At 40.4% G+C, this 22,469-nt stretch overlaps 1 protein-coding gene across 13 annotated transcripts in view; it reads left to right on the top strand.

Annotated features, from left to right (window-relative positions):
• Nucleotides 1-22,469, top strand: part of ERC2 (ELKS/RAB6-interacting/CAST family member 2) — a 985,114-nt gene that overhangs the window by 716,016 nt on the left and 246,629 nt on the right. For 12 of the 13 annotated variants that reach the window (XM_060111324.1, XM_060111322.1, XM_060111321.1 and 9 more), the window contains 2 exons: nucleotides 19,587-19,734; nucleotides 21,190-21,318. In XM_060111324.1, the coding sequence (XP_059967307.1) occupies nucleotides 19,587-19,734; nucleotides 21,190-21,318 (277 nt within the window). The remainder of the gene's footprint in view (nucleotides 1-19,586; nucleotides 19,735-21,189; nucleotides 21,319-22,469) is intronic. The other variant, XM_060111325.1, reaches the window with a different exon arrangement.

Here is a 22,469-nt window from a genome sequence, read left to right as displayed (position 1 = left end):
TTCTGTGTCTGGCCCAGAGTTTAGATTTTCGAAAATGGAAAAAAGCTGTTTGCAAAATCACAAGGCTCTTGAGCTCTTAGTTTCTTCTTAGTATCAACGTTTATTTATTTAGGTTTGGGCTGGGTTTCAAAAGATTGAAATTGGAAACAGAGAAGGTGACTCTGAACACCATTTATCTGTATATAAGCGAACATTCGATGTACGTTTAATTTAAAAAATTGCTGTTTCCTACAAGAGGGAGCTATTTTTCACATTGTTACAACATTTTTAGAGGTCACTAGGTGGTCATGTCACCAGCAGGGAGTTTTTGTTTGGCAGGCGGCATTGGCAGTTAGTTACAGATGCCTCCAATGATTCAGTGTTCAAAGGGGCCTGCTTTGCAAGTAACAAATACTTACAACCTGAGAACTGAAGTATAAAAAGTAGTGACAGGGGAAAATGTTTGGAAATGTAAAACAGCATCTTTAGTGGCCAAATTGGGGTGTTCAGGGAGTTGAAGATTACACATCTACTTTATACTCGGGTTTAGCGTTTACAGAAGCAATAATGTCTTAACTACCGCAGTTGGCCATCACCTTGCTTCTAGTTAGCAAAACTCTTAATCTGTGACTCGTTGGTAACTGTGATTTGGAATAATGTTCAGATTCCTGACAATAATCTTTATTAACCTCATCTCCTGCATTTGCCATCCTGGTGGTTACTCAACCTGAGCCTCTCGGTCATTCCTCATTGTGAATGCTGGTAATTTAAGTAAGATTAAGTGGGCAGCTAAAAGCACCAATTACTGGGGCTTCTTCTAGGTTTCCATATTTACAGACAAACCAGTATTTCAAATTTGGGATAAGCGAATTATAAGCTGTCTTTATGTGGAAATAAATAAATGAAGTGCAGATGGATCTTCGAGGAAATGGTTGAGGAAAAAAAGATTAATAGCCAATCATTAGAACTCTGAGCATTTTATTCGTAATTAGTTTTTTAAGAGCTTTAAAATGGAGATAGATTTTTGTCTTCTTATCAGGACAATTGCTGTATCTCCTTCATCCTCCCTTTTTTAAACTAAAAAATAAAGAATGCAGCTATCACTTAAGAATGTAATGCAGCTATTGTGCTATATTATTACAATAAATTGATTCAATTTGAGCCAAGAATTGTCACCACTCACGTTGTGTTGTTTAGTATAGAAAAGCCTGAGAATTTCAGACTTCTTTAACAGGACAAAGAAAGACATTTAGCACCTGTTTCTATTTGCAATTCAAAGAGAAACTACAAATAAATTGATGGGGCTTCGTTTATTTGACCATAGCAGTCCATTGATATTTTCCCTGTTAAAATTTTGTGGTGTTTTTTATTTCTTATTCTTTACACAAGAATGGGCAACTGTCACAGCTTCACAGTTGTTTTTTTCTTCAAGTGAATTAAATTCGTATTCTTAACACTTTGCTACTTCTTTAATCCTTTGCAGAAAGCTTCTTGGCTCTGAAGATACACTGAAATACTGAGTTTGGATATTCAAAAGAGTCCTGCTAAGTGATTGAAAAAAAGGAAGCCAGAGTATAGAGTGGAAATGTTGTCTTGGTTACACTAAATTTTATAATGTGGTTCTTCTTGCACTTATCAGAAAATTCCTTTCCACTCTCCAATTTACATTTGCTTAAGCGAGTGAAAGTGGAATTGTGATACCGTGATAAACCCTAGGAACGTATTAAATCTCTAGATACAAATACAGAAAACTGAGAATATTGTTACTCAACATTCCTCTTTTTAATTTTTTTAAATAGTTTTCTCTTTTCGGCTCTAACAGCTGGGAATATTCCTATTACTCCCTTGGCAGTTGGTGATTTGAACATATTTATCTTGTAGCTGATATTAATAGTAAACTAACAAGCTAACCTAATAATTATAGCAATAATAACTACAGCTTGTGTTCATAATAATAATAACTGCTTGTATCCAAGTAAATGTGCTAAATGGTTTACATATTTTATCTCATATAATACCCCATGAGAGTATTATTATTCTCATCTTATAGATGAAGAAACTGAGATTCACCCAGTTAATTAACTTCCACAAAATCACACAGATGATAGTGGTGCAGAACTAGGATTTGAATCCAGATCTGTGGAATCCCATTCATTCATTCAACAAATATTCATTGACTCTTCAGTGAATTTAAATAATTGATAATTTTTAAAGACTATTTAGAGACAGCATTGTCTTTCCTGTCAATGGATTGTGGTCACTTCTCTAAATAAATCATTAGAGAAGGAAAGCTGTCTTGTGTTTCCTTCAGATAGTCATTTTCCCTTCATGGACTTAGGTTTATCCCAGCTGAAACTCCCATCAGCCATTTGGACTGATGACTTTACACCAGCTTAACGGTTTGGCTTAATTGATAGAAGCAGTGCCTAGCTCATAGTGAGTCCATAACAGATACTGCTTGAAATGAATCAATCTACATCATTGCTGTTTGCGCTTTAGGAGCCACAGTTATGTGAGTAGGGATATTGCTCACCATTTTTGTGAGATTCTGCGGTTTATCAGATGCTTTCCTGTGGGTTATCTCATTTGAACCTCTCAGTGACTTTGGAAGTAGGTCACATCATTTCCCTTTTACAGGCCCCACAGCTAAGGTGCATAATGTTAAGTGACGTGTCCAACACACACAACTAAAATCAGGTGACTCTTTCTATTAGGCCCCTGCTTTCTGTTTTCCATGCCTGCCTCCCAGTAGTACTAGTGGTGGAGGTAGGTTGAAGGTTCAGACTTCTCTCCCCTTTCTTCCTGGGATTGTGGCGTCAGGGCGTCTTCAGGAACATCCATGTGATATGCACTGCCCACTGAGTCCTGAAGTGCTGTTTTCGCTCGCTTCGGGAGTTCCAGCACTGTACACTGTGAATCTCTCTCTTCTCTGTGGATTTGTAGCAGCTTTTGGATTTGTCTTTGATCCACTGGGCATCCTGGGTAATAAAAGGAATGAACAGCCAAGCACTGGTTGGGAGCTGTTCTGGGCTGGTCTCACTGACAGCAGCATTGTGACTGACAGATGATCCTCTTATTGAGATTCAGCCAGGTCCTCACAAGATACAAAGTAATTTCGTTGTCTAGTTTCTCCATGTCAAGGATATCTATCACACATTGTCTCTTTTATTTTGAGGGCTTATCGAATTAGAGACTGCCTGGGTTCAAATCTCCACTTTGCCATTTATTAGCCATGTGAACTCAGGCAAGCTAATTCATCCCTCTCTGTCTCTATTTCCTTATCTGTCAAATGGGGGAAAGATAGCACCTACCTCTTTAAATTGTTGTGGAGGTTGAATGAGTTAATACACATAGAGAAGTTAGAATAGTATAGTGTATAGTATAGTGTTACAGGAGTATAGTGCTTTAGAATAGTGTTGTATTCAGCACAGAAAAAGTGCTGATGAGTGTTAGCAAATATTAGAAAATATTCCCAGTTGTGAGATCTGTGGCATGTCCTCTTGGGTGTATAGCAATCTTGGCAAGATGGTTTCATAATCTTGAAATAGGGCAATGGTGTGCTGCTAAACAATGTCAGTGGGGGAAAAAAAAGCCCTGATTGGTAATATTTGCCAATTTCCATGGTGTAAATACTCCTACCATGGCAAAGGTAAAGACTGACCATGGAGTTGGAAAGAGATGCACATAATTGACTCTCGCTAGCCAGTAACAGACAGCTCTAGCCACCCCCACTGAAATAGACCCTTCAGGCTGTAAGATCGTTAGAGAAATTGCCAATTAGTAATTGCTCCCAAATCATAGCTATCCCTGTTTGTGTATGTGACTCAATTATTTAGGGTGGGTTCCCAGTGATAGGGATCCCAGGTTGTAGTTTATTGATCTGAGTTGGGCTAATCTATTTCCTTCCCAGAAAGGTCGGACATCACTCTTTTTCTGTTAAGCCTAAAGGTTGTAGCAGAGTTATTATATAAACTTCCTAAGAAAGATTTGGGATTTCTTGCTGTGAGGGTCCTGGAGTGACTTTCTCACTGACCTTCCTAAAACTCCCTTGTTAGCTGTTTTTTTTTTTTTTTCTTTGTCCCATCCAAGCATCCCTCTAACACATCCTCTCCTTGCTAAGTTAGCCAGAATCAGTTTCTGCTGCTTATAATCCAAAGAAACCTAACTAAAATACAGTTTCAGTCGCGTCACTCATCCTTTGTTAGAATTCTTTCTCTGGGAGTTGCTCAAGATGGTCCTTTGTTGTCTGTACCAGTACTTTCAGAGACTAGAATGAGGCACCCTGTGCTACTGTTGGACATCTGTGACTTGGCCAGAGCTCTTCCTTTTATTGAATTGCTATCAGCCTCACCTACCTGTGACTTCATCCTTAGGTACTAATTCAAATATTAGGACCCCCCTGGAACAAGCCTTGTCTGTAGTCACGTTAGGAAATATTTGAAGGAATAACTACCATGTTCCTAAGTTGCCCACGACATTGATTATTCCCACATTCACAGTTTCTATACATATACATGTTGCATTAGAAATCCAACAAAATGGACAATGGGAGGGGAAGCAGGTTCGCACTGGACCCTCTGGCCACCTTTAGATGTGGTTTTCCTAAAGACTGATGTTGACCAACTCAATTTCTCTTTCCTTCTGTGATCACTGAGGGCCCCCAGAAGGACCTGGACTTTATGCCTGACAAGGCTTATTTGTGAAATAAAAGATTATTCTCCACATATCCTACGGGTACGATATCTGAAACAGACTTTCCTGTTGTCAAAGGGATGGTCACTTAGTAATCACAATTTGAGTTCAACATGACATTTATAAGTTTGTAAGGCAGACTGCTTGGAAGCCTCAGCAATATTTAGGGAAATGTCAAGCACTTTTCAAAATGAAAGACAAGCGCTCATCTATGTAGAACAATGCGGGGACAAAGGGAAAGCCCCAGATATTCCGCATAGATACCCTCATGAGAATAATGTTCAGCAATCAAATGAATGCTTTCTAGACTTCGGATGTCATGGACCAATAATAGGAAAAAATATTTTTGAAAACAACGTAAAGCTATTTAATAAGAGTCTTCAGACGTTAACTACTACCATCATTGCATAAAAGGGTATTTTAACATCAGAAAGTAAGAAGGACATTACCTAATTTCAGAATAAAAGGCTGCTGTTACTTACAAAGCGGTTGGCAATCTTACTCCCACAACATTTGTCTGTGTCTTCACGTGTGTGTATGTGAATGAGTGTGCAGGGACTTGTATGTGCATGTGTGAGTGCGTGCATGTATGAAAACTTCAGTACAAGCCAGTACCAGTCTTTGGGTTGGCACTTAGGAATTACTTAGTCTGGCCACACTTTTCCTTGGTGGTACCCTAACATTCCTGGAAGTTGTGCAGATGGAAATAAGCATAAATAAGCAAGAGAGAAATAATATTTTTTATTAGTTTCTGCTTTATAACAAAGTGAATCAGTCATACATATACATCTGTTCCCACATCCCCTCCCTCTTGTGTCTCCCTCCCACCCTCCCCATCCCTCCCCTCCAGGCAGTCACAAAGCACCGAGTTGATCTCCCTGTGCTATGCGGCTGCTTCCCACTAGCTATCTACCTTATGTTTGGTAGTGTATACATGTCCATGCCTCTCTTTCTCTTTGTCACAGCTTCCCCTTCCCCTTCCCCATATCCTCAAGTCCATTCCCAAGTAGGTCTGTGTCTTTATTCCTGTTTTAACCCTAGGTTCTTCATGACATTTTTGAGAAATAATTTTAAATGGCCGAATCTTCTTAGTGTTTCCTCAAAGGCTTATCACCACCTGGAAGCCTCTCTTTCCCTCCAGAGCCCTTCCAGTCCAGCCTTCCTTCATACTCATCTGTCAGCCCTGCCCTCTCTGAAGGCTAACCCCCGTCATCCCGGACCAAAGGGACATTCCTTACTTCCTACAATCAAGCATTTTAGCAAAATAACCGAGTCACACAGAGTTGGATTCAAATTCCAGTTCCACCATTTAAAAGCAATGTGGGGGCTTCCCTGGTGGTACAGTGGTTAAGAATCCGCCTGCCAATGCAGGGGACATGGGTTCGAGCCCTGGTCCGGGAAGATCCCACATGCCGCCGAGCAGCTAAGCCCGTGCACCACAACTACGGAAGCCCACGTGCCTAGAGCCCGTGCTCCGCAGCAAGAGAAGCCACCGCAGTGAGAAGCCCGCGCAACACAACGAAGAGTAGACCCTGCTCGCTGCAACTAGAAAAAGCCCACGCACAGCAACGAAGACCCAACTCAAACAAAAATATATAAATAAATAAAATAAATTTATAAAAAAAAAAGTAATGTGACTTTGGGCAATCTACTTAAAACTTGCTCAGTTTACTCAACTTTACAATAGGAATAATAATAACATTTTCCTTGGAGGATAATTTGAGAGGATGAAATGAAATAATGTGCTTTACTTATGCCTTGTGTATCATACAGCAAACACAGTGATAACTATTAATAACCATTTATCCTTCATCCTAACAATGGAGTCATTCATTAATCAACTATTATTTATCTTTTGTGATTTAAGTTTTCATATGCATTTGCTTTCTTTACTGGAAGTGTTTGCAAGCCTTATCCCTTGCTGATCCCTCTTAGCACTTAGCATAGTTTTTTTGGCTGTAGTAAATTCTTTTCAGATATAGATGGAGATTAAGACACTGGCTGACAACATTAGACAGCTCTCTTATGCTACTACCCAGGAGTGTGTTGCCATTCTCAAAGGTCCTTTTTGTTATTGGGCCTCTCATCAATGAGCCTTTGGAAACCCCATTAAGAGTTCTGCAGCCCCATTCTTCTTTGAACTTCTGCCTCAGGTCCTGTGACTTGAAGTTCAAATCTAAAAGAAGGTACTCCGTTGCTGCTCACCGGGGCTGGACAGCCTCAAGGCTGTCCTGGGAGATAGATGATCTGATCTCAAAGCAATCAGTCAACAGGTCAGTATCTCAGGGAGTGGTAATTAGTCTCAGGTTGGGGTCTGGTCACCAGGATGTTTCTCACTAAGTGGTTTTCCAGGTCTGAAAGGGACTGAGCTCTGTCACCTTTTTAGCTTCTAATCTCCCTCCTCCCCCTCTGATTTGCGTAGCAGTCTCTCTCCTGTGGACTGGATTAATTGCCTCTAGTGGTTAGTCATGGGTATATGTGAGATTAAGAGTTGGACATTGTGTATAAGCAGCTCATGCAGCTCAATATCAAAAAAACAACCCAATCCAAAAATGGGCAGAAGATCTAAAGAGACATTTCTCCAAAGAAGATATACAGATTGCCAACAAACACATGAAAGATGCTCAACATCACTAATCATTAGAGAAATGCAAATCAAAACTACAATGAGGTATCACCTCACACCAGTCAGAATGGGCATCATCAAAAAGTCTGCAAACAATAAATGCTGGAGAGGGTGTGGAGAAAAGGGAACCCTCTTAACACTGTTGGTGGGAATGTAAATTGATACAGCCACTATGGAGAACAGTATGGAAGTTCCTTTAAAAACTAAAAATAGAACTACCATATGACCCAGCAATCCCACTGCTGGGCATATACCCTGAGAAAACCATAATTCAAAAAGAGTCATGTACCACAATATTCATTGCAGTTCTATTTACAATAGCCAGGACATGGAAGCAACCTACGTGTCCATCAACAGATGAATGGATAAAGAAGATGTGGCACATATATACAATGGAATATTACTCAGCCATAAAAAGAAACGAAATTGAGTTATTTGTAGTGAGATGAATGGACCTAGAGTTTGTCATACAGAGTGAACTAAGTCAGAAAGAGAAAGACAAATACCGTATGCTAACACATATATATGGAATCTTAAAAAAAAAAAAAAAAGGTTCTAATGAACCTAGGGGCAGGACAGGGATAAAGACGCAGACCGCAGACGTAGAGAATGGACTTGAGGACACGGGGAGGGGGAAGAGTAATCTGGGACGAAGTGAGAGAGTGGCATGGACATATATACACTACCAAATGTAAAACATAGCTAGTGGAAAGCAGCTGCATCACACGGGGAGATCAGCTTGGTGCTTTGTGACCACCTAGAGGTGGTGGGAGGGAGACGCAACAGGGCGGGGTTATGGGGATATATGTATACATATAGCTGATTCACTTTGTTATACAGCAGAAACTAACACACATTGTAAAGCAATTCTTCTCCAATAAAGATGTTTAAAAATAAATAAATAAAAACTACCTTAACAGCAAAAAAAAAGAGTTGGATATTGCAGAGAGGGAAATGCCTCAACCTTTTAAATCTTTGAGAGTAGAAAGTGATAAAGAATGAAAATGGGCACCTATTATAAACAAGCAAACAAAGAAAGCAGTAAAGCTGCTTTTATTATGGAAGAAAACTATTAGGTTGAACTACATGAAATTTCTGATATTTGACTTCTTCTGACCTACAAAAACACTTCATATCATTCAGTCTAATAGCTATAAATATAAAATTTTGTGTTTCTATTTATTTGTTTGTTTTTGAGCTTCTGGATTGTAGCTGGATTGCACTGGATACTGAGAATGAAGAGGACCGGATGGGAGGGAGCTTTTGAATCAGTTATCCCAGTATTTGATACACGTGGGTGGAGATGCCACGTGGATTCCTATTCCCAGCCTTCAAATTGGTAAAAAGGATTCATGGATATCTTCTTTGCATGGTACTGCTGATGATCTGGTATTTGTTCCTAATGGAAGTCGAAGGGTATTTCCTTGTGTTTTGTGGCATCATTGCAGGGTCAGCTCATCTCATGACTATGTGGATAGAGAGTCTCTGGGATCTGCTGTGTGGCAAGCTCTAAGGAAGCAGGGGTTGTGCCTGTTTTGTTTGTCCTTTCATCTCTGGTACCTGGTGTGCAGTGGGCAGTCATGTTGAAGGGACTGAAGAACTGGGCTCTGATCATCTGGTTGGTTTATTCTTCCTTGTGTGACCAGTAAACAGCCACCCCAGAGGAACACGTTCATTTCAGTTGCTTCTGCTTGGACTTCATAATTTCACGTCAGAAATGTTCCTGCCTCTAGTGATCACTCCTCCCAGAGTGGAAATTTCACTTCCATGAGCCACAGGGCCACCCATACTGTAAATCTGAGACCGCTTTCTATACCATTGTGTCTTGGGCTGGTTCCCCCCACGATTCTTTCCAGATGTGGAGTGCTTTCAGGTAGTTTACCAGACTCTTTCATTCCTCATCCGCTGTCTGGTTTCATGTTCCCTCACCCTCTGAGAAGGAGCCCTAGTAGTGTCCCACATATTGTATTCATGAATACAGAAATTTCAGGAAACTAACAGATATAAATTCTCATTATTTTTGAACTCACTAGCTGATTTTTGCTGCTCTTTGTTCTACATATTTTTTAAATCATTTGCTTAGCAATGCAATAGTTTAGGTGTGTGTGTGTTTATAGTTCTATACTTCTTTAATTTGGGCTCTGAAATGAATTTATCGTCTTTGGATATGTTCTTGCATCTCTTTTTAGTCTATAGGTTATGGTACATTGGTGAAGCCTTACCAAGAAAACAGCCCTGTGCATTTGCTTTCTCTCCCATTGACACATTCAACAAGTGGTTAGTGAGTGTCCTTTAGACAGGTTCAGTCTGTTTTCATGGAGGCATTTTAGCCATTTCTTGCCAGCATAGAACTGTGATGAATTTGGTCTCACTTCTTCCCCTCACTATGTTGCAGTGTGTATTTTTAATCTCTGTCATTTGGACTTTTAAGTTATTTCCAGAAAGACACATCCTCCTAATTTTTAGGTACAAAGCCCCGCTGGATTTACAATCTATTTTATTCTATATGTTCTCTTAGCAAATCTATGGCAAGGACAGAAATGCTGAGACTTTCATTTGTGGGCAACTATGTGTCAATTAAGTTACCTCTTTAAAAAAAAAAAGGTATCTAAAACGTACCTATCACCTCTTAATTGACTTTTCAGCAGGCCGAATCCCATATGGAATGATTATTTGATACTAAGTGATAATTTGATTCTAGGCTTTCATCAAGGAATGAAAAATGTGAGTGGAAAGAGGATTAGAACGTGAAATGCTCCCTCTGCATTGCAGAGCTCTCCTATGGCTAAAGTTAATTTTTTAAGAAATAAGCACCCTTTGTGATATCTCTTTAGAGTATAGATTATAAAGATGTAACTACTTTGGAAAAAAAGTGGAAAAGGGTAGAATTTATTGCAATGGCCACGAGATGGCAGACCTAAAATCCAGACTTCTCAAAGAGATTTACGTGCCGAATTTCATCTTTGAGGATGCTTTAAAAGTCATCAGCTTTCCGAAGGAAAACTCCTATTGGTTATCCTGAATTGTTGTTCAGTTCCGTGGCAGGCACAGCAAGGGAGAACAGATTCAAGTTGATGGGAATCTGTTTAGCCCTTCTTTTTATCACGTATCACCTTCCTGCCCCTCCTAGAAGCCTGCTTTTTACCTGGCCGCTACAGTCATCCACAGCACACGTAAACATATCACTCCATGTTTCCTTCTCCCAACGCAGGAGCACAACTGCCTTTTTCCTTCCCATGAATAGGAGGTCTCTCAAAGAAGCTGCTTCCAACAAACTCAATTTTTTTGTATTTCTGTCTACAAAGATCTGCTCCACAGAACCTTAATTCGATTTTCTTCAAATGTTGCATTAACGAAATTCTGGAATGTGCCTCCTTCTGCTTATATCCCTCTTAGAGCAATGACATGACAATCTGCTTTGTTTTTCATTATAGTATAGCCTATGGGGATATTCTATTCCATGTAAACATAAACAAAGGGAGGTTTGACTTAACACAAAAATTTCAAATTAAGAAGGGAAGTATGTAGTTCAAGATATGGGAGGGCGATTTGCTGCTCTGTGCAAAGACTCACTAACAAATCTCAGTAGCCTTAAATATAGAGTAGAGGGAAAATTAAAATGTACTGTCTTTTGGGATAGTTACATAATACACATATGCATACACACATATACATCTTACCAATAAGAAAAAAATAATTGATCAGTTGCCTTGGGGGCCAAGCCTTGAAGTCAACCAAAAAGTTAATGTGATGAGGCAAGTCTCTTGACAGTAACTGGTCATCCATGGACAATAGGTTTAGTTTAGGTAGATGCTGGCAAAGCTCTGGCCCACAGTGAAGTCCAGATGTATTTAGTTTTCTTATTATCAGTCATCAGTAACCTTTCCAGGGAGTCTAGTTGGGTGTATTTTATATAGAAAGCTACCTTGGCAGAGTTAAATGCTCAACATAGAAGCGTTCTCATCACTGAATGGGAATAACAAGAATGAATGAGCATCATAGAACATTACATTGACACAGGGTATTCTCTTGGGTCAGGGAGCCCTTTCATTTCACTTGCCCTCACTGCCTTCCAAATTTACCAGTTTTTTTTTAAAGTTTTGGTCTTTTCTTTAATGAAAGAATTTTTTGTTGTTGTTTTGAAGTTGTTTGACTTTGGTTAGATTTTGCACTTGACCTTGCCCTTTAAAAGATCACTTTTCCATTTCTCACACTGCATGAATCACATCTTGCCCACCTTTGTGTGGCCTTTCCTATCAGTTCATACGGGATGATATTGAACAGTCAGACCAGGCTGGTCTTGGATGCAACTCTTCTATGACGGACATATTCTTCTCTACATTCAAGCTCTATTTTCTCCTTAAGTTTGTTTGCAAAACAAACATCACCTCATGAAAGTCAAATGGGCAGCTTAACAGAAACCAATTTCAGAGGCTTCTCTGAGAGTCTGTCTTGAAAATAAGAGACCCATTGGCATATTTAGATATGTTTTCTACAAAGAGGACCCCAGTAGAAATTAATGCAAAACCTTTGAGTCTTTACATTTGGTGGTGTCCATATTATGTACTAATAAGTAATTGCTAACATTTGTGTGGTCCTGTCCGACACTGGACAGAATCTCTACTTGCATCATCATGTTTAATTCTTACAACAGTCTGAGAGAGTTACTGTTATCCTTCTTAGTTCATTATGAGGAAATTGAAGTTTCAGATGCATAAAGTAACTTGTGCAGGGGCACAGAAACAAAAGATATTGCTGAGATTCAAACCCAGGTATATTCAGTTCCAAAACTAAGACACTAAGTATCTCCTCTTCTAAAGGACTTCAGTGATATTTTATTTGTATGGGTAAGTTTTAAAAACTCAAAATAGACCAAGGTAATCAAAAGAAGTATTTTCTTCTTTTTTCCCTCCCTCCTTCTCTCTCTCTCTCTCTCTCTCTCTCTCTCTCTCTCTCTCTCTCTCTCTGGATCAGGCACACAGTAGTCAATAATACTTCATACATGTCCTTGCCAGGACCTGGACAGAGGTCCCTCCCATCCCTTATTGCCTTTTTATCAATCTCCAAAGGGCTGGGAATGGAGAAAGCGATTTAGGATGAGGGCAGTACCTCTTCCTGGCACTCAGCCTCCTTTGGCCTCAGGCCTTTTCCACACGGGAAAATCAGCTGGCCTCAGACTCACCAATACCCCTTTGTAGCAGGATGCCAAGAGGTGCCGACATCTTTGTATCCTGAAGCACATGATGTTGGCTCTTTAGAGCTTCCTGGACTGGTTGCACTTGGAGGAGCTCAGGGAGGAGCCAGCTGCCTCCCTGGGTCGTACCCTGAGAGAGTAGTGGGGTAGAAGCCGGTGCACGGAGCAAAGAACTTCCACAAGACTCATGGTCCCTTAAGTCGTGTGCTATTAAGTTTCAAAGACAAAATTCTCTGTAATTGGAGTAAACGATTTCTTGAGGTCAGTTTTAGGTGGGCGACAGAGAGCAAACCACATTGAGGAGTCTGGGCTGCCAAAACCCAGCCTTTACAAATCTGGTCTGTTCTTTGTCCTTGCTGAAACTCACATTGTTCAAATATATCTCACCCTGTGGGCCCACCTCATGCAAGCTGCTTCACTTTCTGCGTGGGCCTTCTGTATACACAATACATCATTCTACTGGTGGGTAGTGTTGATATTAATTGATATCAAAAGCCTTTTCTTGGGCTTCCCTGGTGGCGCAGTGGTTGAGAGTCCGCCTGCTGATGCAGGGGACACGGGTTCGTGCCCCAGTCCGGGAGGATCCCACATGCTGCGGAGCGGCTGGGCCCGTGAGCCATGGCCGCTGAGCCTGTGCGTCCGGAGCCTGTGCTCCGCAACGGGAGAGGCCACAACGGTGAGAGGCCCGCGTACCGAAAAACAAAACAAAACAAACAAAAGCCTTTTCTTTCTCAAGATGCCGTTTGAAAATACAGCTTTTAAAATTTAGGCAAATGAGCATCTATCTCCAGGGTTGATCATAGCAAACCTCACCCACCCTCATGCCAGGGGTAAGAGAGAGGCTGTTTTGAACAGGGTCTTTCGTCACCGTCTGTCTTAAGTCACCTCCTACTGAACTTACGGTTGAGGATTCAGGGTCATGAGGGAAAGAAAACAGTAATTAACTGGGAAAAGTTGATTGAGCGGAATTTTTTCCCCCACATTATGATTAGAACATGACTGTGGGCTGAGCACCATACATAATATAGGTTTTCCCTTGAAATTATCCAAACGTTTCTTAATGGAATGCCTTTTTTAAGCATCTGCTTTTGTAATTGAATGTGTTCCTAAAGATGGGTCAGCTAACTAAAGCAAGAGCCCACAGGAAAAACTGTGTTAATGCTTCTCCCCCAATCGAATTTATGACAGTTCCTAATTGGCCCGCCTCATTTACAACTCCTAAAATTAATTTTAGACCCTCTGTCAGAGCTCAAGTCATCATTAATAGAATGACAGCAACAGGGAGTGAAATAGAAATGTTTATAAAGCTCCCTTTTAAATTGACTGTGATAAGTGACGTAGGGATGTATTACCATCAGAGGATTCTGGAACTCTCTTTGTGAAGGCTAGCCACAGGCAACTCTCGAAAGAAGGCATTTATCTTGGCAGGAGATGCCCTTCAGTCCTGTTTTGTTTTATTCCCTTGAGGATTTTTTTCAGGGTGGCTAAAACCATTTTTTTGGTGTTTTATTAGCTGTATCTTGACTACCTCCTACAAACTGAATGACAGCTTAGGGTTATTAAATGTGTTCTTGCACATATTTTTATCCATTGTTAACCCTGACTAAATGCATGCAGGGGCACAGAATCCCCCCCTTTTTTCCTCCATTGTTGCCCATATTTGTTAAAGAAATTATTCCCCTTGACGTTTGTTTAGGCTGCACTTTGATAAAATGCTGTCTATGGTCCACTTTCTTAGCTTGGCATTCAGCAGACTCTTATAGATTTATTTCTCTTTGCATTATCTTATCTTCCTTTCTAGCGTATTTGGGCTTCCTTTTCATATTTTAAGTTACGTTTTGGGGCATAGACAGATTACCTTAGTAATTGTATACTGCAGCATTGCAGTGTTCTAAAGATAATTCTGCAAGCTTTTGGCATATACTTAACCCCAGTAACTATCTAAAGATGAGTATATATGTTCCTTTTTATGTTGTCTGTGAATAAGCAAAATGGACAGATTAAGTGCTGAAAGTGACTTCAGGCTTATAGAAACTTTCTTCAGTTTGATGGGACAGTGACAATTTCTGAAGCAATGTAAATCTGGCCTTGAATCTAAAAGGTGGCTTACTTGATGAAGAAATTAATGAGGATTTTTCTTTGTGTTTCCAATTTATAGCCAAGTGTATATACTCTTTATACTTGAGCCTTTTTTAAAAAGATGTAGATGTAAAGGAGGCTTTGCAGAGCTGCAAATACTTCAGTTTTCTCAGTTTTGAAAGGCTGAGTCAAAAAAAAAACCCCAGAAACATTTAATTTAAGCGTCCTAGTTTATTTCAATGTCTGCTATTTTCTAAAAACAGTGAAGTGTTTGTTATTAAGTGCTTTAAGATATATCAGCTCATTGGCTTATGGAAATTGTAAAAGTTTAGAAGCTAATGTAGGGCTAGCAGATGAACTTATTCTCAGAAAAAATTTATGCTTAGTATCCCTCACCCTCAAAAAAAACCCTCCTGACTTTCAAAGTAAGGTTAATGAAAATCCATAACCGTGCAGAATTAGCTCATAATGATTTAAACTATTTGTTAAAAAGTATCAGATTAATAAAAAGTTATTTTAAACTCATTTTGTAAAGATTTTTGCTTAAAAAAAACCACAAATGTAATGGCTCTGTCAACCTAGAATTAAGAATTTGCTTTGCCTGGCTTCCCTGTACAAATAGGTAATGGCTAGATATAACCTTAACATATTCAGAACATCTCTTCAGATATCCTAAAGTGTGAAATGTTCATATTTCTCTAGTTTTATATACTTTAAAAAAATCTTCTGCCAATTACTCTTTGATTTAAGTAGACTGGAATTACTGGAATGTAGATTTCAATCAAGGTATTTTAGAAGAAATTATCATTAGTTTAAGACCAGTATTTAAATGAGGGTTTCCAAATATGTGTAATCCTTGTTACACTAATTTTATTCAGAGTTCTATCATTATATAATACCAGTACTTATAAAACAGATTTGTTAGCCAAAAGCAAACAAACAAAAAAACAAGCAATAAGGAAAAGGTTACAAAGAACAAAATTGTTATTTTGTATGGATATGAGTATTGATGAGTGGTTTTAAACACACTTTTAAAAAAATGATTTTAAATATATTTGAGGTTCAATAATTAAGAATAATTAGATTTGGGGCTATATTTAGTGACAATATCTATAGAGAATTAGGAATTAATGTTTTTCTTTGATCAAGAGAAAACTGGGAATTTTAAATTAATTTATTGGGACTTTTGTTGGTATTATAAGAGGAGCAATGCATGTTAAATACATGAAGAGCCCAAGTTATAGAATTGTAGGAGAAAAGGAGTTTAGAAGGGTCATTCTTTAGGTTGATGATGACTTTTAACAGTTACTAAAGCTATCTCATTCTGAATTTTGACCTGGCAGAGGAAAATGGGTTTAAAAACGTCATGGAACATAGGAATATAAAAGTGGACATAGGGAGCCTAGTTAGGAGATTATTGTAATTGTCCAAGTGGGAGATGATGTGGATTGTACCAGACGTGTATGTATGTGAAAATGTGTGTGTGCACCTACCTGTGTGTAAAGAATGAGAAGGACAGAGAGAACATACATACCTTGATGGGAAAATGAGGAAATTTCAGGTATGCCAAGTATTTGAAGCATGTACCTGCAGTTTATTTGGTGACTGAAAAGCTTCATTTACAATTTTTTAATGTTTACTCTTATGATACTTTGTGGGAGGGAAAGATAACACAGAAAGGTATAAGGAGAAAAAGAGTAAAAACTAGCCTATCCATTCCACCACCATTAGATAATGACTCTTAACATTTTAGTGCATTTCCCTCTCATTTTATTTTTCTATGCATATGGTTTTATGTTTGGGGGATATTATTGTGTGTACATTTGCAAGTCAAAAACTGTGAAGGATCTGAGATTTTCCCTATTGGCATTGCTAACAGGCTAGCCTGGCTCAGTTTCATGGACGCAGGCAGAAGACCAGAGACTTTTGGGTCAGAGGCAACGGCTTTATTGCTCAAGGTGCAGAAAATAGCATCAGCATGTTTATGTCCATACCCCTTTCCCCAAGTCTCGTGGAGGCAAGGCAGGTGGGCCAGATGAATAGCTGTATATGCAATGGGTTTCATTAAAGGAGAGCAACCCTGAGCTTAGGGAACTTGAATCTTTTATAATGGGCAGTAACATGTCTGCCTTTTGCTCTGGAGGGAGACACTATTGTACATGGCAGTAAGCATGTTTACCCTTTGATCCTAAGGGAGACACTACATCTATCTCCCAAGGCTATTTACTCTACAAACACCCTTGGAAAACTGTGAGAATAGAAGATAATACCTTTGCTCATAAAATGTCCAGAAATATGAGACTCATGGAGTCTCTCAACAAACATAAATCTTTTCATATATCATTGCTTTTTTTTATCAGCATTTTAAATGGCTGCATATAGCTGTAAAGAGTGAATCGTTGGGATACAGCAAAATGTACTACCAACTTCCAATTTTCCAAATAATGGTCTTTTAGGTTGTTTCCATTTTAAAAACTTGGAAATTTCTATTTGGGGCAGAGTGGCAAAAAATAATGCAGTCACTTTGGGTGTGTTGTAGCTAAGTTGGAGTAGATAGCAATTGGGTTCTCCCTGATTTGAAGTCCATGCAGCCTCTTTACCTTGGCCTTATGTATAAGTACGCAGTGGCTATGAATGGCCAACATGTCTGTTGTCTCAAGATGTTATCCAGAGGAAGACAGGCTCTGTGAAGCTGAATATTAATGCTGTTATTTGTAGTCCAGCCTGCACTGGTTTTCTTCTGGAAAGTGGAGATATCTCCTGACATTTCTGCTGCTCACATCTGACTGATCCTCAGACAGAAGCTCCTACTGCCTGGCATGAGCAGGGCCCAGAAAAGTCCATACAAATCCCTATAGTGGAAAGGGAAAAAAATCTGAGATCTGAATAATGACAATCTTGTCCAAACATCTGGAGAGGGCCTGGTCTGGTGATGGGGATTAAAGAAAGGCAAAACAGCATCATGACCAGGTTTTAGTCCTAGGACTTGTGTGCAAGAAAGTACCCAATATGGAGGCTTTCCTGGGTCTCTAGGGTCTTCTAAATTATCTAGAATATTGCTGAAGTAACACAAATGGTTGAGACAAGTCCTCCTCAGAGGAAAGGAGGACTAAATGAAACATAGCAGGAGAGCCATTTCTTAGTCAATAATGGTCTCAGAAAATTCCAGGTTAAAATTTGTGACAGATGTTGACAGAAAATTGCACTGTAAAATGGGAGCAAGAAACTGTAATACTTTTCTGAGTGAGCAATGATCGGTGATTAAACAGCAGTCAAAGCATTGTAATTTTTTTAAGTGACAGGAAGAGTTATCCAGTGGTGTCTTCCACAGTTTTTAGAAAGTATAAAGGGAACGTACTTATTTCTTGAAGAAACATTTTTTAACATCTTTATTGGAGTATAATTGCTATACAATGGTGTGTTAGTTTCTGCTTTATAACAAAGTGAATCAGTTATACATATACATATGTTCCCATATCTCTTCCCTCTTGCGTCTCCCTCCCTCCCACCCTCCCTATTCCACCCCTCTAGGGGGTCACAAAGCACCGAGCTGATCTCCCTGTGTTATGCGGCTGCTTCCCACTAGCTATCTATTTTACGTTTGGTAGTGTATATATGTCCATGCCACTCTCTCACTTTGTCCCCGCTTACCCTTCCCCCTCCCCGTATCCTCAAGTCCATTCTCTAGTAGGTCTGCATCTTTATTCCCATCTTGCCCCTAGGTTTGAAGAAATATTTTTGACATCTGCTTTATGCTTAATGCTCTTCTAGAAGCTGGAGAATTGGTGGTGCACAAGACAAATGAGGTTCCAATTCATGGAGTGTCAAGTCTAGAAAACAAACAAATAATAAGTATCTTAAGATCCTTTCAAATAGTAAAGAGTTCCATGAAAAACCAGTGTAACGTGACAGGCCAGTGGCTTGGGTACAAGGTGGAAGCTGGGAAGACACTGCTAGGGATAGTGGCTAGAGAGGATTTTTCTGAGCTGAGACATGAAGGGTGCCATTTGTGGCAAAGGCATTCCAGTCAGAGGGAATGGCAGAGGCAAAGCTTATGAGGTGAGAACAAGTGTAACATTTTCAGGGACTAGAAAAGAGATCAGGAACGAAATGTGCTAGAGGCTGGTGATTGAGGAGGGAGGAAAGGAACAAGATGACCTCAGGGAGGTGCTCAGGGCCAGTTGGTGTAACGAGTTGCAGGCATCACTAAAGGGTCTGAATTTGAAGTTTAATGGGTGATGGAATGGACTTTTCATCCAACAGAATGGTGGAATCTGGATTTATATTGTTTTTAAAGACTACTTTGGTCTCTGTACCAGGGCAGCCAGTGGTTACCAGAGCTACACCAGTGGTTACTGGTGGTTGGGAGAAGTTTATAGGAAGGGAATGAAGGACGACTTCTAATTAGGGGGCCTGGGCTGCTTAGTGGATGGTGCAGTAATTACTGAGATAAGGAAGACTGAGAAATGAGAGTGGTTTTTGGTGGAATGGCATGGGAGCGTTACTAATTTTGTTGAAAATTTAAAGGAGACCCTAGTAACTATCTCTGCATGCCTTTCTTCCAAAGAAAACCTTGCATGATAAAAATAATACTTGATATTGAAGTTGCTGCCCAATTTTGTTGAGTCGTCTTGGGGTACCTAGAACCTTACCTGGCAGATGGCTGGCTGGCTAGCTGGATGGAAGGATTGACAGATGGATGAATGGTTGAATGACTGGATGGATAAATGAGTAGTTGTCTTAGAAAGGAATGGGCAGATTGACTCCCTCCATTTCTCATATGCAGCTGTGTCTGTGAAACCATCAAAAGATGTGTGTTTCAGAGGACACAGTGTGCTGGTCTCAGGGATTCTGACCCAAACTACTTTGTACATTCTGAGAGTCAAGGAGGTAGTTTTTCTTAAACACTATCCATAGGTCCTCCCCATGAGGCAACACTTCATGGTTCATTTCAACTATAAATGCTGATTTTTTTTCACTTTATAAAAATCATCACAATAATCTTTATTTTACCAGACAGGAAGCACTGCTTGCAGCAATCAGTGAAAAAGATGCAAACATTGCCTTGCTGGAACTGTCTGCCTCCAAAAAGAAAAAGACACAGGAAGAAGTGATGGCCCTCAAGAGGGAAAAAGATCGACTTGTGCATCAGTTAAAGCAGCAGGTGGGGCCTTTTGCACGAATGGTGTGTTTTGCTGGGTTTGGGGTTTTGGGTGCTTTCTCTGAGTTTAGCTACTCTTCATTTTGCCATCCATCCTGCAGGCTCACGCAGCTAAAACCAGGTAGGAGTGAAATGGCCCAAGTTGTTGCTGGAACAACATTTTATTGCTTTTCTGCATGTGCCTGGGCTTGTGTGGTTTGCAACCAGTGCTGTTTTCCTTTCTTTTGTATTAGCGTCATCTCCCCAGAAATAGCTCTCAGCTCTCTTCCTTCCAGTGGACTTTCTATGACTTCTGACTAAATCCTAAAAAGCACTAGTTAAATTCTGGGCACCTTCTTTCCCATTGGACTTGTTACCTTCTGTCTTGCTCACTTTCTGGGCCCAATAATAACTCCTGTCATCCAGTTCTTTCGATTTCTTTCTCACCATTCTTCCAACTTTGATTCTTCACCTATTTCCCAGGACTTTCCGGCCAAGGACCCTTTCCCACCCGCTATGCTTGGAGACCTCCTCAGCCATTATTTAGTCAAATATTTTTCTATTACCTGTTTACCCCATTAACCTGTTTTTCCCTCCTCTCTAGGCCACTCTACTTCTTCTGAGGGAAAAGGAAGAAGAGACAAAATCCTAACTTGTGCAGAAAGTTCTTTGCTTTCTGGAGGGTTTTCTAGTAGTGACTTAAATGGAAATATATATACCTGAAGCATATTGCAAAGTCATCCCTGAAATCTTCAGGCATTATTGCTCCTCCATATCTAACTTGAGGGCTTTTGGAATCAATAGTTAAAGATATTCAGCTGGATTCTAGCTTCATTATGAAACCCACTCAGCAGATAATGGCTCAATGGTCTGTGGTCTCACAAGGTGGCTGCCACATCTTAGCTAGGGCCACCTGTGAATGACACATGGTACCATGTGGAGTGTGTCCATATTGATTTCAGCCCCCAGGACTGGCTCTCTGCCTGCTGGGGAGATCTGGGCTGAGCACAGTGTGCAAGGTAAATGGAAAGGAAGCCCGAAAGGAAAAGCTCTCTCCCCTCACAACTGGGACAACTTTTTCCCTCCTCAGGAAGGAAAAGCCATCCTTTGGCCCTGAACCAGAGTCTTATTCTCATGGGGCTGCCTTGCTGTGAGAGAGAGAGAGAGAAAGAGAGCGAGCACGAGAGCGAGCACTGCCACGCCTGGGTGCCCTCTCCTGCAGAAGGAAGGTACCAGTCACTGCCAGACATTGGGGTCATTCTGCAGAGCAGCATGCCTTGCTAGTGCTGGCCCCAGGGGTCAGGGGCCGCTTACATCTGACCTCTTTGTTTGGGGCTGTGCATCTTCTACACTGGTTTTTCCACCCACTGGGCCACAGAAAGTCAAGTCGGGGCTCCTTCTTTGCTTTCTCTTAATTCCTTCCCTGTGCGCCCTGTGCCCCCTTCTCCTGCACCTAACCATTGTAGCTTTCTCCCACAGGTTTATAGACCTAGGAAACAGCCCCCGAGCTCGAATATACCATGCACTTGTGATGCTGGCTACAGCCCAGATATTACGGCCAAGTACCACGGGTCCAGCTACGATGCATACATGATCCAAAGGTCTCAGGTCAGTCAGCTGCTAAGGAGATACTCTCCCCCATCATTGGGGATGGGGGTGCATAAGACCTACATCACATCTTGACCTTCACCTCTTTTGATGATTTCCAGTATTCAGTGGCCATAAAGTCTGGAACCATAGATGATAGCACTATATCTTGATTTATAATGCAATTTTATTATTTTGTATTTGCCAGTGGTTCTAGTTTTGATGGCCACCCTACAGGGACAGCTCTTCTGAAATAGCCTGGCAGTGCTATAAAGACAAGATGCCAGAGGCCTTACTGTCAGGCACATTGGATTAAATTTTTCTTTTTGTCTCTTAGATACTTTCCTCCCCAAATCTCCCTCTACCCTTCCCAATAAGGAATTTTTTTTTCAGGCTGCTTTTTTTCTTTCTCAGCATCATGAAAATGCACTCCTGGATTCCAGGAAGGATTGAGTGTAGCCCTTCAATTTGCTCCTGGGAAGCTGTACAAAGCCTTCATTATTCACGACAGGCTTGGTTTTGGGTATCATGGGGCACATTTAGGAAACCCCAGCCATGCAGAGTTAGTCTCCTGCCTGGGCTAAAGCAGGGTCTGAAGGGCTGTTGTGGAAAAAGAGGCAGCAAAGGAGGAGAATGGGCTTCTTTCCATGACTTAGGTTTGAAATTCTTCCCCACACCCTACTGGCCACAGAGCAAGAAAGAATGTGAATTTACGTATCCTTGTTGTAAATGATAATGATCTAAAAATAATGAGTAATTTGCTTATAAAAGCATGCCCTTTTTTACTGAGGGTTTACTTTGTGCCAGAATGTGAATCCAGTGTCCCTGGGGGATTTTGTCCCACAGTCCTCACAGCAGCCCTGTGATGTGAGTGTCAAGATTACCTCCTCTTTTAGGGGCCATAGCTGAGACTCAGAGTGTGGAATAACCAGCTCAACACACACAGCTTGTAAGTGATAGAGCTCAGGTTTTGTATAGTCCACCTGCATCCACACATACCCCACCATGTTCAGAAAGTAATTCAGAGTTGCAAGCAGATGGGTATTCCAGAAATTGTGAGGGCCCCTTATCTTTGTATACCTGAAGTAGATGCCAAAAACCCATTTAAGAATGTTCTCCAGCCACTCACAAAGAGTAGGTTCTGCCTAGAGCTCTTGATCTTAGGATGTTTG

This window comes from Mesoplodon densirostris, chromosome 10 (genome assembly GCF_025265405.1).
Source record: "Mesoplodon densirostris isolate mMesDen1 chromosome 10, mMesDen1 primary haplotype, whole genome shotgun sequence".
NCBI classification, from domain to species: domain Eukaryota; kingdom Metazoa; phylum Chordata; class Mammalia; order Artiodactyla; family Ziphiidae; genus Mesoplodon; species Mesoplodon densirostris.
This window is presented reverse-complemented; position numbering and strand designations above follow the sequence as displayed.